This window comes from Cimex lectularius, unplaced genomic scaffold, assembly GCF_000648675.2.
Source record: "Cimex lectularius strain Harlan isolate CLEC.00 unplaced genomic scaffold, Clec_2.1 scaffold390, whole genome shotgun sequence".
Taxonomy (NCBI): Eukaryota; Metazoa; Arthropoda; class Insecta; order Hemiptera; family Cimicidae; genus Cimex; species Cimex lectularius.
Window position 1 is genome coordinate 208,987 of NW_019393001.1, and position 15,974 is coordinate 224,960.

The window sequence follows — 15,974 nt, forward strand, 5'->3', positions numbered from 1 at the left end:
AAGATGTCAAAAAATAGGGTAATACAGATGAAGTTGTTATTTTTTGGGCGTAGAGTCCATATGAACGCCCCACGGAGTGAAACCTAGTTCTTTAAAATTGTATCTTTGACAAACAAAAAACACGGTATACTTTAACTACTCCTAGGCCTGAGAAACATACTAAAATAGTACCAATACGTCGCCGAAGTTAGAAAGTGTTTTCAGCTTTTTACTAGACACCCCTGGCCTGTACCCCCCAAAAAATAAGATAAATAACAAAAATAAGAGAAATAAATAACAACCCCTTCCTACAACGCTAATAAAGTACTTTCATTCCGATAAACAGAACAGAAACACTATAAACATTTAAAAATCCCTGTAGCCGTGAGTTGTTCTAGTATGACCTATGCGTTGTCTTGACAGTATGGCCTTTTCCCTTTCGACCCGTTCTCCATGAACGAGAGACCTGTCTTTCTTAACCTGGCACAGTTTCGCCGTGTTATTTCTATTTTTATGAGCCCAACGGTTTTTCCGTTCTCTTTTGACTGTATTTGAAACAATAGTTTTAAATCCGTGTATAAATCAAAAGAGTATGAAAAGACGGTTTAAATAAACTTAGAAAAACTGCGGTGAAAACAATTTCATCTTGATTCACTCACTTATCCGTATAAATTTGCCTCCTCCAGGCTTAAACGTCTTACAATTCGTAATTTCCAGTTAAAATCCCATTTATTCGTGAGAATTACGCGCTCGTCGTCGAGGAGGTATGTTCTGCAACAAGTGTCATAAGTTCCATACAGAAATATACAATGGTAACCAACGTTTTATTTTGTTAACGTCAAACTATACATATCTACTATAAACTGACGAATTTCCATATTCTGAACACATCATAGAAACGCTGTACTTATTACTTTTGACCATGAAAGACTTAAAATATTTTAGTGCAATGAAGAACTGCAGTTCTAGAATAATCTCTACACAGATAGATAAATGATAATGATAGATATTATAGATATCTATTCGTCGAATAATCACGCTACGGTACTTATTTTAGAAGTATTTATAAACAATAAATATTTAGGGTTGAAAAGAGAACTCACAACATTTTGCGTCTTTTTACATTACATCTTATTTTAGGGTATTTTTTTCGGGTACATGTATTTAAGGTAATAATTTTCCTCTCTTGCTACAGTTTCCCTACTGATCAGCAAGATGGCAGCATCATCTAAATAAAAAAAGACAAATGCCTGAACATGCCGGCCACCTTGAAACAATTTAATAAATTGATTCAATACAAACAAATAAATTGTAAAACTGCCATAGTATATACATTTTGAAATAATTAGAAATATTTAAAATAACTTGATAAATAAACAATTACTAATCAGAATGTGTAAAATAATTATTGCTTGAAGGTTAGTTTGAATTGCATTTAAAAATAATAAAAGCTAAAAAATCTCAATGATAATATAAGGCTTATCTGCTTTAATTTTATAACCCAGTGATTTCCTTTGAGCAAAGCTTTGAGAAGAGCTAGTTTTGAATGAGCGGGTTGAATGAACAATATTCTGCCCATCGATCGACAATTCTTTGTTTTTCAAAATGGAAAAAAACGAAAACACACAGACGCCTTATTTTCCAAAAGTTTTCGGTTCCATACCTCCATCATTAGAAGAAGGGGAAAGGGGGTGTCGAGTTCATGTTTACAGCAGGAGGGTGGAAGTAAAGAAGGTCCCGCTCTATCTTCTCCCTCCTCCGTTCTTCCCCGAGATCTGACATCAATACTGATTTAATTTCCTACATCTGGAAGATTTCCTGCTACCTCCACTTCCGGCTTTCGTTATCTCTCAAAATGGGGTTTTCCTTTCGGAGGGGGTGGACGAAAGAAGATAAGAAATCGAAACGCGACCCTAACCGCATTCGCGATTCCAAAGCAATCCCATCTAAATGGACCTATTATGATTGTACAATAATTACATCAATGATTTTCAAATGGGATTCTTATGGCCCATTTATGAAAGCGAATTTGAAAATAAACGGATTAACAGATTTGAACCTTAGCCTGGCACAAAAGGAAAAAAAACAAATGTGGGACCACCGGAGCTTAAACAAAGTGAAAGACCTAAAAAAATTGATTAAAAGATTAACCACGCTCTACCAAGAATAAATAAATAAAGAAATTCGTTTATTTTCCTTCTTCTTCATTCAGACAAACTTTAGACTACTTAAGTGGAGACTTCTCAATTCTTTCCCTTTTCATTGCAGATCGTGCGGTTTTATCTTTTTCCTCTTTGTTCTTATTAATCTCTACCCTTTGGAATTTTATTTAAAGCCTTTATAATCAATTCTAACCTCCAGTTTTCCCCCTAAGCCGAAATGGGTTCTCCTTTGTGTGTCCTTTGATGTTTTGTCATTAAAATGGAGATAAATTACTTATTCCACTTGCTTCAAAGCTTCAGACTGGTGACTTGTTTTCTTTCCTTTCATTGATCCTCACAGATCTTCAGACCTTTTCAGATGCTAAATACATCTTCTAGTCCTTTGTGAAAATGCGGAATTCATGACAAATTTCAAATTTGGCTTTGGTCCGCCAAAAATGTATTTATTTCTAAGTTTAAAAAAAATGCAGTCAAAAATCACAAAATCTATTAGGCTTTTTCTAAATTATAAACAATAATAAGTATTTGTAAAATTCGAGAGAAAAAGCTAAATATTTTCATTGAATTAATTAAGGTTTTAAGTTGAGATAAAAAAGTCAGTGTCACGAGCGGGATTCGAACCCACGAATTTCGAAGTCACGATAGCTCAAGTGGTAGAGTAGCGGCGTATCAAGCCGAAGGTCGTGGGTTCGAATCCTGCTCGTGACACTGACTTTTTATCTCAACGTAAAACCTTAATTAACTGAATGATACTAAATTTCATCACCTTCTATTAAATATATAAATACTCAATGAATTATACACAATTTTTTTCCGAAATGAAAAATTTGTGTCACAGGCGGGATTCGAACCCACGACTTTCGGTTTGATACGCCGCTACTCTACCACTTGAGCTATCGTGACTTCGAAATTCGTGGGTTCGAATCCCGCTCGTGACACTGACTTTTTTATCTCAACTTAAGTATAATCGTTAATAAAAAGTGTTTCTACATGAAGCCGAGATTTGCTTAAATTAGAATAAAATCGGGTAGTCGAAATGAGAAGTTTGTGGCATGGGCGATCGAAGTCACGGTAGCACAAGTGATAGAGCAGCGGCGTATTGAGCCGAAAGTCGTGAGTTCGAATCCCGCTTGTGACACAAATTTTTCATTTCGAAAAAAAATTGTGTATAATTAATTGAGTATTAATTGAATGATATTAATTGGTCAATCTGACCACGAAAAATAGTGAATTGCTAAATATTATTAAGAAGGGGTGTCGAATGAGGTGTTCTAAAACTTCTTAAGCTGTCGATCGGGCAATTCCAGTTCATTTCTCAGCTGTCATTATGATAGTAAAATATCATCACAACATGTATTTGTGACATGTTCTAATTTGTTAATAAAACAGATTTGTTAGTAAACAGTGATAGCGAAAAGGCGGAATGTGGTTGTAATATAGACAAAATTCTATAAATGTCTATGTTTTCTATAAAGTAATTTTTTTTTCATTTGCCCATTCACATTCCTGAATGTTCCTGAGGAAGAGTCATCCCAACGAATCACAGCCAATTTATTAGATTTTAAAACTATAAAGGGATTAATGTTATTTTAATGACTTTATGGGCCCTTCATTTAAGATTGGGATTTATATAAGTTGAAATCATTTATACACGTAGAGTTGAGTCTTTCATTTCTCGCAATCCACCGGCAATTGCAGCTTTTGTAATTTACAATAAATTACCGGCAGGTCTCGAGAATCGCCCATCCCAGTTGTTGGCAGTCCGAGGACAGACCTCGGTCTTATCCGTCCGGCCACCGTGGTTCGTTCCGGGGGTGCTGACATCTAGGTGAATTCAGCACCCAACGCATGCAGTTCCTAGATCCAAACCCAATTACACTCTCACTCATTCTTAAATTCATTCTTTCTTAATTACATACCATTCACTCAGGGTAGAGGTATGGTTACCACTCAATATTCGTCCATCACCCTTTACACGTATTAAATAAATAAATGATGAGTACTCAATTTCCCGCCAGAAGCGCTCTCACCCGACATATTCACGCTAATAAATACATTCACTCTCAACACACGTTATGGCATGCAACTATCATTACTATTTACAATAAAACAAACCTGTTTCCTCTAAAAATTGGAACAGGGGGCCCGGATACTCGATGCTCAAGCACAATTCACATATCGAGTGGCGTTCCTACTCGCTCTCTATTTGAGCCAAGGAATTCCACCCTTCAATAGGTGGGACACATCGAACAACTTTTCTCTGCATGCCCAAAATTAAGTGTCCGTGTGTCAACCTAGCATGCCTATTCTTAATCGGGTGAGGATGATCTTTTTTTTCTACGAGTCAGGCCCTCCGAGGGCCATCTATCGACTTCACGTCAGAATTCGTACTTCCTACAATTTCTAAATTTAAGCTTACTGCAAAATAGGGAAACAACTGCTCCTTTAGCTTTTAAAACTTCTTTATCAGAATAAAAATAATATAAAAAATAATAATTAAATTAATAATGAATAATACATAAATAAATACACTATGATTGATATAATTTATTCGGTTTCATGGGAGAGCAAATATTTTATTACATATATCAAAGTTCTAGTGTTTATAATAGTTAAAATCTAATGATGTTGACATTGTAAAATTGTGATTGTGAATATCTACCAGTAAAACAAAAATTGAAAAAACCTAAATAACCTTTTTTTACTCAAATTAAAACAAATATTAATATTATTATAATATTAATATTGTAAAAATAGAGCATTGCGTTTGTTAAAGAGCTATTTCGGGACCTCGGAGGCCGCAAGGTTTAGTCTTTGACACGGCGCTCATCACTGTAAGGTAAAGGTCCGGGGTTCGAATCCAGCGGCCTTGCATTCGAACCCGACATACATACAAATTCTTTAAATTCACTAATTTCGTGGTCCGTTTGACCAATTAAATCATTACAATTAATTAAGGTTTTTAGTTGAGATGAAAAAAAAGTCAATGGCACGAGCGGGAATCGAACCCACGATCTTCGGCTAAATACGCCGCTGCTCTACCACTTGAGCTATCGTGACCTCGATCCACTCGGACATCAACTCCCCATCTCAACCCCACCTTTTGAATTTTCCCTCCTTTTTGCCATTTTTCAAATGTCGTGTAATCGGTTTGGATTCTCGACGACAATTGAAATGGCCACGGAGAGCTTTAGTGAAGTGTACTTCATATTAATTCTTTAAATTCACTAATTTCGTGGTCTGCTTGACCAATTAAATCATTACAATTAATTAAGGTTTTTAGTTGAGATAAAAAAGTCAATGGCACGAGCGGGATTCGAACTCACGAACTTCGGCTAGATACGCCGCTGCTCTACCAAGGTCGCGATAGCTCGGGTGGTAGAGCAGCGGCGTATCTAGCCGAGGATCGTGGGTTCGAATCCCGCTCGTGCCATTGACTTTTTTTCATCGCAACTAAAAACCTTAATTAATTGTAATATTTTTTTTTTTTTTTTTTTCAAAAACACCGGCACCCTGACGGTTTATATGACCTCTGCTGTTGCAATCCTCGTTTAAAAAAAAGAAAGAAAAAAAGCTATTTCAATAGACTGGACAACTTCGTGATTTTCATAAAACCATTCTAAAAATTGAAAAATTATTTTTGTTGATTCAGTCTAACAGAAAATGCTTATGCTCGTTCCATTTAATTACTGTGTTACAATTACAATAATCGCTAAAAGTACGAAAGGGCAGATTCCAACGCGGTAAACACAAATAAAAATTAAAACTACAACTGAATTTAAGTGATTTTAAGCCTGGTAGAAAATTAGAAGTACTTATTTATATAGACATTCAGGGCAAATTATACAGATTACGGTCTATCCGGAAAAAATGTATATCAATTAGCAATCCTGAAAAAAGATCTTCATCAATTAAAACCACCCACTTTGTTGAGGTCATTGGCACCGTCATGGTATTAACTCATTTTTTTCTATATTTCGGACTAACGCAGGAAGCACAGGCAAGACGTAAAAAATGTTTGTTTTTCCAGAAGAAAAAGATTCGAATAGACGGTATTATGCAGGGTATCTCAAGCTCGACCACCTCGTTTGTTGTAAACCACAGTTACCTGATCTTTAATTAGCCTTACAAATCCTCATAATTTCCTAAATAAACCAATGTTTTCGTAAATACATGTTACATATTTATATAAATGTTTGTTTGAAACTCAGAGAGGTTTGACGATTTGTGAGCATACAAAAGTAGAAGGACGAACACGAGAGACACAGAAAAATACAACATTGAAACTCGTTTGGCCGAAATACACAGTGAATCTAAGATGATCAGAAGTTGACGAATTCTGTGATCAATCGACAGAAATTCTCAATTTATGCGTCTTGTGTGTACTATACATTTTAAATACATAGATGTAAAACGTTTACACTCACTGAAATACGTCCTATTGTAGAAAAACCAGCAGAATAGTTCGAATCAGAGAACATTCTCGCTAAATCCTGCTCTTTTATCCAGCATATGAATATTTCATGACATCTAAACCGGCCGTTCAATCACGGCTCGGAGATTTGCGATTAAGATTGGATTTTTAAAAATTGCACGAAGTTTTCCAATCTATTGAAAAAACTCTTCGACAAACGCAATGCTCTATTTTTACAATATACGCAATAACTATTTGTTTTAATTTTAGTAAAAAAAGGATGCAATTTTTTCTCAAATCTTTGACAGATATTCGCAGTCAGAATATTACAATGTCAACATCAATACATTTTTAATTTTATACCCACTATACCTCTGTTGTATTTTTTTATTCATACAGGGTGTCCTTTTTAGATGGCACAGCTGAATTTCTCTTGAACCAATGACGCTATAAAAAAAACCTTATTTAATATTTTTTAGTCTAGTTTCAATTTTTTACCTTTTTTTGCAGAAACATTATACAGGGTTCCTTATATTCGGTTCAACTTCATTTTTTGACCAATTAAAATCCAGTTCAGTGTAAAAAATCATTTATAATAGTCTGACAGAAAGTATAGAAACGTATTTAAAATGTGTGGTGATTAGTGACCGTTAGGCCATAATTATTCCAAAATCGTGAGATGCGGTCTGGTGTGATGTAGAGTTCAGAAAAATATTTTCTTTATCGTGCCAACGTTTCGATCTTTATTGAGATCATCTTCAGGGTCTGGAATTTACAAACATTGTTTAAATTTAACAAATACAATAGATGTATTTGAAGTCATTTCAGAGGATCTTCGGAAGAGGTCAAGACAGAGAAAACTTCCTTACGGTTTTCGCCGAGCTTTCGACAGTTTTATACTGTCATCTTCTTGTTTGTTTATATGATAATAAAACAGGCCCTGAAGATGACAGTATAAAACTGTCGAAAGCTCGGCGAAAACCGTAAGGAAGTTTTCTCTGTTTTGACCTCTTCCGAAGATCCTCTAAATGACTTCATGTATCCAGCAGGTCGATAATCTAGTTCATCGTTAAATAGATGTATTTGTTAAATTTAATCAATCTTTGTAAATCCCAGGCCCTGAAGATGATCTCAATAAAGATCGAAACGTTGGCACGATAAAGAAGATGTTTTTCTGAAACCTACATCACACCAGACCGCATCTCACGATTTCTGAACAAATACGTATTTCAAATTTTGAAGTTGAACTGGCCTGAGTTATACTATATAATTTTTGTCCAAAAAAGATAAAAATTTGAAACTAGATTAAAAAATATTTTTATAGCGTTATTGGTCCTAAGAGAAATTCAGCTGGGACATCTAAAAATGACTTCCTGTATATGTATTTTGTACAATGGATTTGTTATTAACTTTATCCTAATACATTCAAGAAACAGCGTTGGCAATACTTTTATATTCTGGGAAAAATTGTCATACAAATTCAATACAGAGATTTCAGGGCTATTTACAGTTTTTACTTGTTTACAATAAGGCATTATTAAATTACCACAATTTCCTGTTATTACATTTGATATAACTCAGTTTTTTAGACATTTATGTACATTTTATTTTACGTATTTTAAATTTATTTAAAGAGTGTAGGTACCGCCATCACATTGAGTTCTAACGAGAATGAATTTAAACAAAAATAACGTAAAATCAATAACTTGAAAGTGATCAGAGTGGGTATTTGTCAATCTAAAGAAACTTGATTGCCTCCACATGAGAACATTAAAAAAAAAAAAATGGAAAAAAGTGAAATCCATTCATATGAAATGCATGAAACATAAAATAGACACACAAGTATTAACAGACTTAATAAACAAACTAAAGCAACCTTACAGGTTCAAATAAGAGGGTAATTAGATATCCTGCGCTATTTGATTTGAAACTTCAAAAGGTTCACTGATTATGAGTCCGTTCCAGAACGATGAACTACCCCGAACATTATAGGTTCCATTAAAACTAATCATTTCTGGTCCATCTATTCAACAAAGTAGACTGAGAACAGATTATTGATTTTAATCAATGCGCTAACAATGTTTGTTGAATTACAGAATGATATTTGGAGAGAAGGGTGAGAGAGAGAGACAGACAGATAGACAGAGACAGANAGAGAGACAGACAGAAGAGAGAGAGAGAGAGAATGAGAGAAAGTGAGAGAGTTTGAGGGAGGGAGGGAGACAGAGACAGAAAGGACAGACAAAGATAGAGTTAGAGATCTTTAATTATTTAATAGTATTATTTTATCACTAATTTATTATTTTTTTATGAGGTTATATGAACCCTTGGCGTGCCAGTTGTTTTTAAAAAAAAAGCCCATTTGTAAGTATGAGGGGGTTTGAATGCAGGGCCGCTGAATTAGAACCTGGAACCTGAGCATCATGTCAAGGCCTAAACCGTTGCGGCCACCAACACCCTTTTTATTAATTTAATTGTTATCTTTAAACAAAATAGCAAAAAAGTTTTTTAACTAACAATATAATTTTAAGTGATATTTTAAAATGACACGTTGGTTTGTGGATGTTTTTGCATTTTTAACAAATGAAAATTTGTAATGGTAAAATTGGGCATGCCAGGAAATTATAAGTGCCGCACTGTTATATAAATGTGAGTGAGTGTGTGTTTGCACGCGCATGTATACAACATAATTATCTGACTTGTGAAATAGCTTCTTACTCCTCATCCCTTTCCCATTGAATTTTCAAATCACATTTTGAAAGAGATATAGTTGATCTTTGGTCAGTACATAATTTTTTAAAATGCTTGTAATGGATACGATCGGTTTTATAGTAATGACTCTGTGGATAGCTGGCACAGGAAGAGAAAAAGGGGTGTGCTTTCATGCTATCATTGCTACCATATCCAGGAAATGGGATTAGAGATGATCAAAGAAGCACTCGTATCCTCCCAACCCAGTATGATTATTAAGTTCCGATACAAATGACAGTCTGGATTAGTCGGTGGATGGATGGAATTTCATTTGGTTTATAGTCGGAAGAAGGAAATTACATTTCCCATTGAATTTTGAAAAGTTTTATACACCAGTCCCTACACTCCAACAAGGCAATTAAACGGAGATCTATAGACTTTTAGGAGTCAATTTTTATTTACTTTCTCTTTCTTTGTTAGTCTTTTGATTGAATGTTCAATGGTTGAAGGCAGACAAATGGAAATCAATCTTTGAGCAACTCATTTTACATTCTTTTCATTAACAAAAAGACAAATACCATTGCTTTTTAAAATTTTAATTGTGTTTAAAAACTATTTTTAAATTAAAAATGGCACTAATGATTGTGTTTTACTTTGAATTGACAGAAACCAAGGCCTTTTACTTGGCGGTGGATACGGGAATGGTGTATTGCATGGTGGCATTCTGGCCGGGAAGACATTGAGGGAGAGTGCGAATTGGAGGACACCCCTAGCGACATGGGCTATGCGACTCCAGTATCTGTTGAGACACCTTTACAGTCTTCAGTATCAAGGTAATGGCAAGTTTATAACACCGTCTCAATCAGATATATTAATATTAAACTTTAATATTGAATTTCAATTAATTTCAGATGCACATCAATGAACGTTATAAGGGATCCTTATGCTGGTGGAGGAGTACCACAGACGCCTCGTCTCGCTCATCACCTTCATTATGACAGCCGGAGTTTACCCCCTACGACTAGATTACAAGGAAGATCGCTTTCAACTGATTCAGTAAGCCTCTAAAATAAAAGTTTTTAGGAAAATTTCAAATTTATAGCATGACTGCAGTAGCAGATCAAAATGATCATATAAGCTACAAGTTCATCACGTCACATATCTTATATTTAAAAAAAAAATTCTTTTTTTATTACTTTTGTCAATCTGTAAAAGCTCTCGGATTTTAGCAATAATCATCCATATTAAATTGTTCCTTACTCTCAGAAACACTCCCAATATATTTTGGTGAAACCTGCGATACTGAAAGAAGTTGTAACCAAATGCAATGTCAACGTTATGCTTAGAAAGCATAAACACGAAATGTATTAAATTGTCTAATTGCAGCATTGAAATTTATGACAGCAGAATTTTTTAACATAGCTCACTTTTATACTTTATATACATGTGGCAGTTCCAATATGAATTTTCAAATTTCTCCGACAAAAATACTACGGTGTGTAATGAAGGTATGTGGTATCTTTTATTCGGACACTGCTGAATGGAACAATAATAAAAAATAATATTCTGCAGATCCTTGCTGCACAGTGGAAATAATACAAATAAAACAAAATCCGAATTACAACAAAAAATTATATTCCTTTTTAAAAAATAAACAAACAAATTCAAATTTTTGAAATAAAATATAAAAAATCTCAATCAAAATAATCATGCAAAAAAGAATTTAAATATTTCTTTTGCCAACCTGTTAACGTTAGATACCATAGTGAGAATCTGGAAAAATCATGACAATTTGTATTTAATTGACTTTTTGTTTATCTTTTTGTTATGTTGTAATTTTCAAGTTAAATTATTATTATTAACAAAGAAGTAAACCTTATTTAATTTTCAAACAAACAATAATTTATTTAGAAAAAAATCTTATTTTGTATTTGTTTAAATTGTTCAGTCAAGAAAATTTTGTTATTTCGATTTGTATTATATAAAAATGTAAATAGTTCATTTGCCAAACAAATAGAAAAACTAGCACTACTTTTGCCACAACGAGTAGTAGCTTGAAGGCAGTCATAGCGTCTACTTCATATAATCTAACGTTAACAGGTTGGCAAAAGAAATATTTTAATTCTTTTTTGTATGATTATTTTGATTGAGATTTTTTTATATTTTATTTCGAAAATTTGAATTTGTTTATTTTTTAAAAAGGAATATAATTTTTTGTTGTAATTCGGATTTTGTTTTATTTGTATTGTTTCAACTGCGCAGCAAGGATCTGCTGAATATTGTTGTTATAAAAAATAATATTATTTTTATTATTGTCCCATTCAGCAGTGTCCGAATAAAAGATACCACATACCTTCATTACAGGGGTTACATTCTAAATTAAAATTTGAAAAATTATTGGCCTTCATGATAATCAAAGCAAGCAAAACTCTTCTTTAGAGCCCAAAAGTTTTGCTTTCAGCTGATCATAATTTTCTCACTTTTAATCAATTCTTAATGGCCGTTTTATGTGTTTCTACTCTACATACAATTAAAACAAAAATTTCAAAGAAATTCTACCAACTATCCTTATTTATTGACTCCCATTCCCTTTATCCCCTTTCATGCTTCCAAAAATTTCATTGTTTTGAGACAAACCTTCTCAAAATGATATCCACTGAGGCAATGATGGCAATAAGTGCATTATTACTGTTCTATTTTTTGCGACGCATTCAATGCCATAAATTATTTATTTGGTAACTGCGCATCTTTTCGGTTTTTCTTCTATTGCTACTAATCTTATCTCCTCCTATCTGTTCGAAAACTCAAACAATTAAAACTTCAAATTCTATCTCCTCTTCCCTTTCAATTTCAGCTGGTGTACTCCAAGGCTCTGTTCTTGGACCTTTACTCTTTTTTCTCTCCCTAATGATCTTCCAATACTTGTTCATTTCTACCTAATTTATCTATATGCTGATGATACTCAGCTTTACATTCAATTAAATCCTAACAAATCCCAGTCTTTATTAATTTCACTCATTGAAATAATGCTTGTTTCAAATATTAAAAAAATATATATATTTTAAATAAATTTATATTTACCCTATTTGTTTACATTCATTATGAGATATTAAAGAAAAACTTTTATGATTTGGAACAACTGATTACAAAGTTGAATTTTTTTTCCCCCCTCAGCGAACAGCTTTGGTCATAGCCAGCGCTACCCTGCATTTTCCTTATCTCTGTTTTGTCTTTCACATAATAGTCTAATAGTTAACAATTATATGTATTAGTTATTGTTATCTATGCAGCAATTAGAAGGCGCTACATAAACTAACAATTTTGTACATAGTCAAATAAGATGTACAGCATAAATTAGTTTTAATTGTGTCTTATCTGCTATTGTAAAATTGAAGATGAATTAACAAATTTATTTGTTTATTAGGTATACACAATATTGATAAGATTGCCAGGTGATAATAGCTGCGATGGTGTTACTGAACAACAGCAACCATCAATCAAAATGATAACGGATGATCTGGCTTCCACACCGGTGAGAGCAGGCATGCGTGGGAGAGTTGAAAACTCGACAACAGACTATAATCTCTCTTTGCACCCTGGCGGTGGGTATCATGCTGCTGTAAACAGGAGGCCATCGCATATTTCCGACATTAGAATACCATTGACTGCCAAGATTATACCGAAACAGCTTGCAGCTGGGCAAAGGCACCCGCCGCCTAAGAAAAAGAGAAAAACACAAGAGAAAAAGGCGGACAAGAAAGCGGCAAAAACGCTATCTGCTATTCTTTTGACATTTATCATTACTTGGACACCCTATAACATTTTGGTCTTGTTGAAACCAATAACAGAATGCACCGACTGTATACCACAAGGTGTATGGGACTTTTTCTATTATTTGTGTTACATTAATAGCACCATCAATCCTGTCTGTTACGCTCTGTGTAATGCATCATTTAGACGAACGTATGTCAGAATATTGACTTGCAAATGGCATAACCGAAATAGAACGGCAATGAATCGGGGATTTTACAATTAAAGACCCTCTAACTAAAAACTATATATTTTATATAATTTGATAATGAGCAGTATTTTTACAAGTGGTATTTTCTAAGTCTGGTAGGGCTAGATCAATTACATTTTTCAAAAAGAATATTTTATAATAATAATGCGCCCCACCTACACAATTACAACACAAACTTTTATCCCAACGTAAAATTCTTTATGTTTAGGTACAAAAAAATTCCCAAAATTATATTTTTAATTAAACGAATTTACCTTCTCTTGCAGTATTAGTGGTAACAAGTAAAAATTGATATATTTATAACTTATAACATATTATAGATATAATAAATCATAAATATTGTGGTAAATAAAAACATATTATTACAATAGGGTCACAAAGTAAATGTTTGGAATTTAATTGTTAAGTAAAGATGGGTGGATGAAAAGGGTCATGTATATTTAATGATTGCCATTACCTTATTTCAAGGTTGTGGACAAGAGTGCAACGATATAAATTCAAATGCTATAGTTTATTTATGTGTACCATACATTTAATCATGTTTTTTGTAGATCGTTTCGCTCAATTTATATTAAACAAGTAATATACGCATCAAGTTAATCTAAGATGTTAGATTTTTTAATGTACTTAGTCATGCTTTTATAGAATCGTTGAATAGTTTGTATCATTTTACCAATTTGAAATTGGCAGAATGCGTTATAAAAAAAAAAGAGAATTGAAACATTCCTTTGGAATTACATGGCATTTTTAGATTTCGTCAGCATGATGTGTATTTTCTAAAAATCAGCAGTACTTTTTTTACAAGTGAAAAAAAAAATTTTGTGTACATATAAATATATTGGGTGAAGTGTTTCAGAAACTTCGAAAAATATAATAAATATATATAAATATATTTTGTGGACTCAATTCATTATTTCAATTGAAAGAAATTTTTCGGGATTGAGTAGGAGAATTACAATTCAAAAATACAACTTTTGGTAAGATATTCTTACATGTACAGATGTGTGTTTCTAGGAATTGTGGGATTAAAAACCCACTTTTAAGTTTAGTCGTTGTATTTATCAATGTAGTTTAGTCCATGGGACCAATAGGAAATTCTTTAAAAAAAAAAAAAAAAAAGAAGGGAACGAAAAATTGACATTTTCAATTTTTTGCACATGGAAAAAAACGGAAGAAATAAGAGAGTACAGAGTTTGTTGTTTTGTAAATGTCATTTTTCATGATATTTCAAACAGTACTAGAACATGCATTTCTAAAATAATCCAATTTATATATTTAAAGAGAAAATAGTAAACTGTTTGTCATATTAAATTTAAAAAATTAAAAAAACCTTATTAAGAATATAGCAAATTGAAAATATCAGTGACTTATTACACAATCTAAATGTAAAAAACTTTGATAATTGTAAAAAAAAATTAACACTGTGATTAATTATATCCATCCTGTGAATAGGGTGGCATTTAAATCCAAAATAATAACAAATGAAAGAGATAAAAAGTTATTCTGTTTTTATAGAAAAAAAAAGTGGCGAAAGTTTGCTATTATTTTCTAGTTTTGAACAGATTTACATTTTCCCATGACAGTTCGTGCAGTTGTAAAAATATATATTTTCTCAAGGAAGGATCTATTTAACATCCCTTTGTACAATTTGCTAAAGGAAAAATACCTCATGGTGTAGCAGTAATATGTGGAAAGTTGATAAAACTTTTAAATTCGGTTACCTCTATTAAGGAACTTTTTAATCAGAATAATAAACACAAATATCAAGAAGATAATCTTGAAGTTTTATTTAATTTTTATGCGTGGTTTTCGGACAGTATACCTACACTCAACTGACCCCTCTTAAGTGGTGTGTACTATTGAATTTTTGAATGGCTGCAGGACATAGCTGCTACTATTTTTGAAATGAAGTTTGCAGTCTTTGCACTTTAGAAGTATAATAATTAATATTAAATTAAAGATGTTATAAAAGGAAGTGGTTTTAAGCTGAAATTCAAAATGTACAATTAAATAATTTGCTATATAGATTTCTTAATAAATACTGAAAAGAATGATTTATTTTTCTTAATTTTAAGTAGTTTTATTATTGAACAAATGAAGTTTTGTAATATTTACAAATTAAGTATTTAGTTGTTGCTGCGTTGATTTTAAATTTACTGTTTGTTCTAGACTTAACATAATTATATATAATTTGGCCTTTTGACGTTTGTGACAAAAATTTATAGATATATATGATATATTAAAGTTAATAATTTAAAATATTCTAATAATACAATCATTAGTAATAATTCTTATTATAAGATACTATAAAGTTTGTAAGATAAGTTATATACTAAAAACAATTTTAAATGGTAATTTAAATTCTAGCTACTCTGACGTGTTTACACAAGAAGTAACCCACAAGTAGGCTTGATTCTAAAATTACGATAGCTCAGCAAACGTCCCGCCTGTTTCAACTGGAAAGTCGCGGCCTGAACCAAAAAATAAATAAAATAAAATAAAATTGCTCGTCTGTAAAACTGAGCCCGTTTTACAGATTTGCTTCTCAGCCTGCAATTGGAGGTTGGCGGAAGCGCAGAGCCCGTGTTTTAGTGCTGTGATGGCAGTTCGTTTGTTATTAGAAACTAGTTTATCATAGATAATTTAGCTTTAGTTAGATGAATAAGTTTTGATAAACGGAAATCGAGGAAGAAAGGATGTTTCTATC

The 15,974-nt window shown here is 32.6% G+C and overlaps 1 protein-coding gene across 2 annotated transcripts in view; it reads left to right on the plus strand.

Annotated features, from left to right (window-relative positions):
* The window catches only part of LOC106665165 (muscarinic acetylcholine receptor DM1), a 221,613-nt gene extending 207,454 nt beyond the window's left edge, over nt 1–14,159 (plus strand). For both annotated transcript variants that reach the window (XM_014391400.2, XM_024229725.1), the window contains 3 exons: nt 9,913–10,079; nt 10,158–10,302; nt 12,671–14,159. In XM_014391400.2, coding sequence (XP_014246886.1) covers nt 9,913–10,079; nt 10,158–10,302; nt 12,671–13,282 — 924 coding nt within the window. In that variant the 3' untranslated portion in view covers nt 13,283–14,159. The remainder of the gene's footprint in view (nt 1–9,912; nt 10,080–10,157; nt 10,303–12,670) is intronic.
* Nucleotides 14,160–15,974: the final 1,815 nt, after the last annotated feature.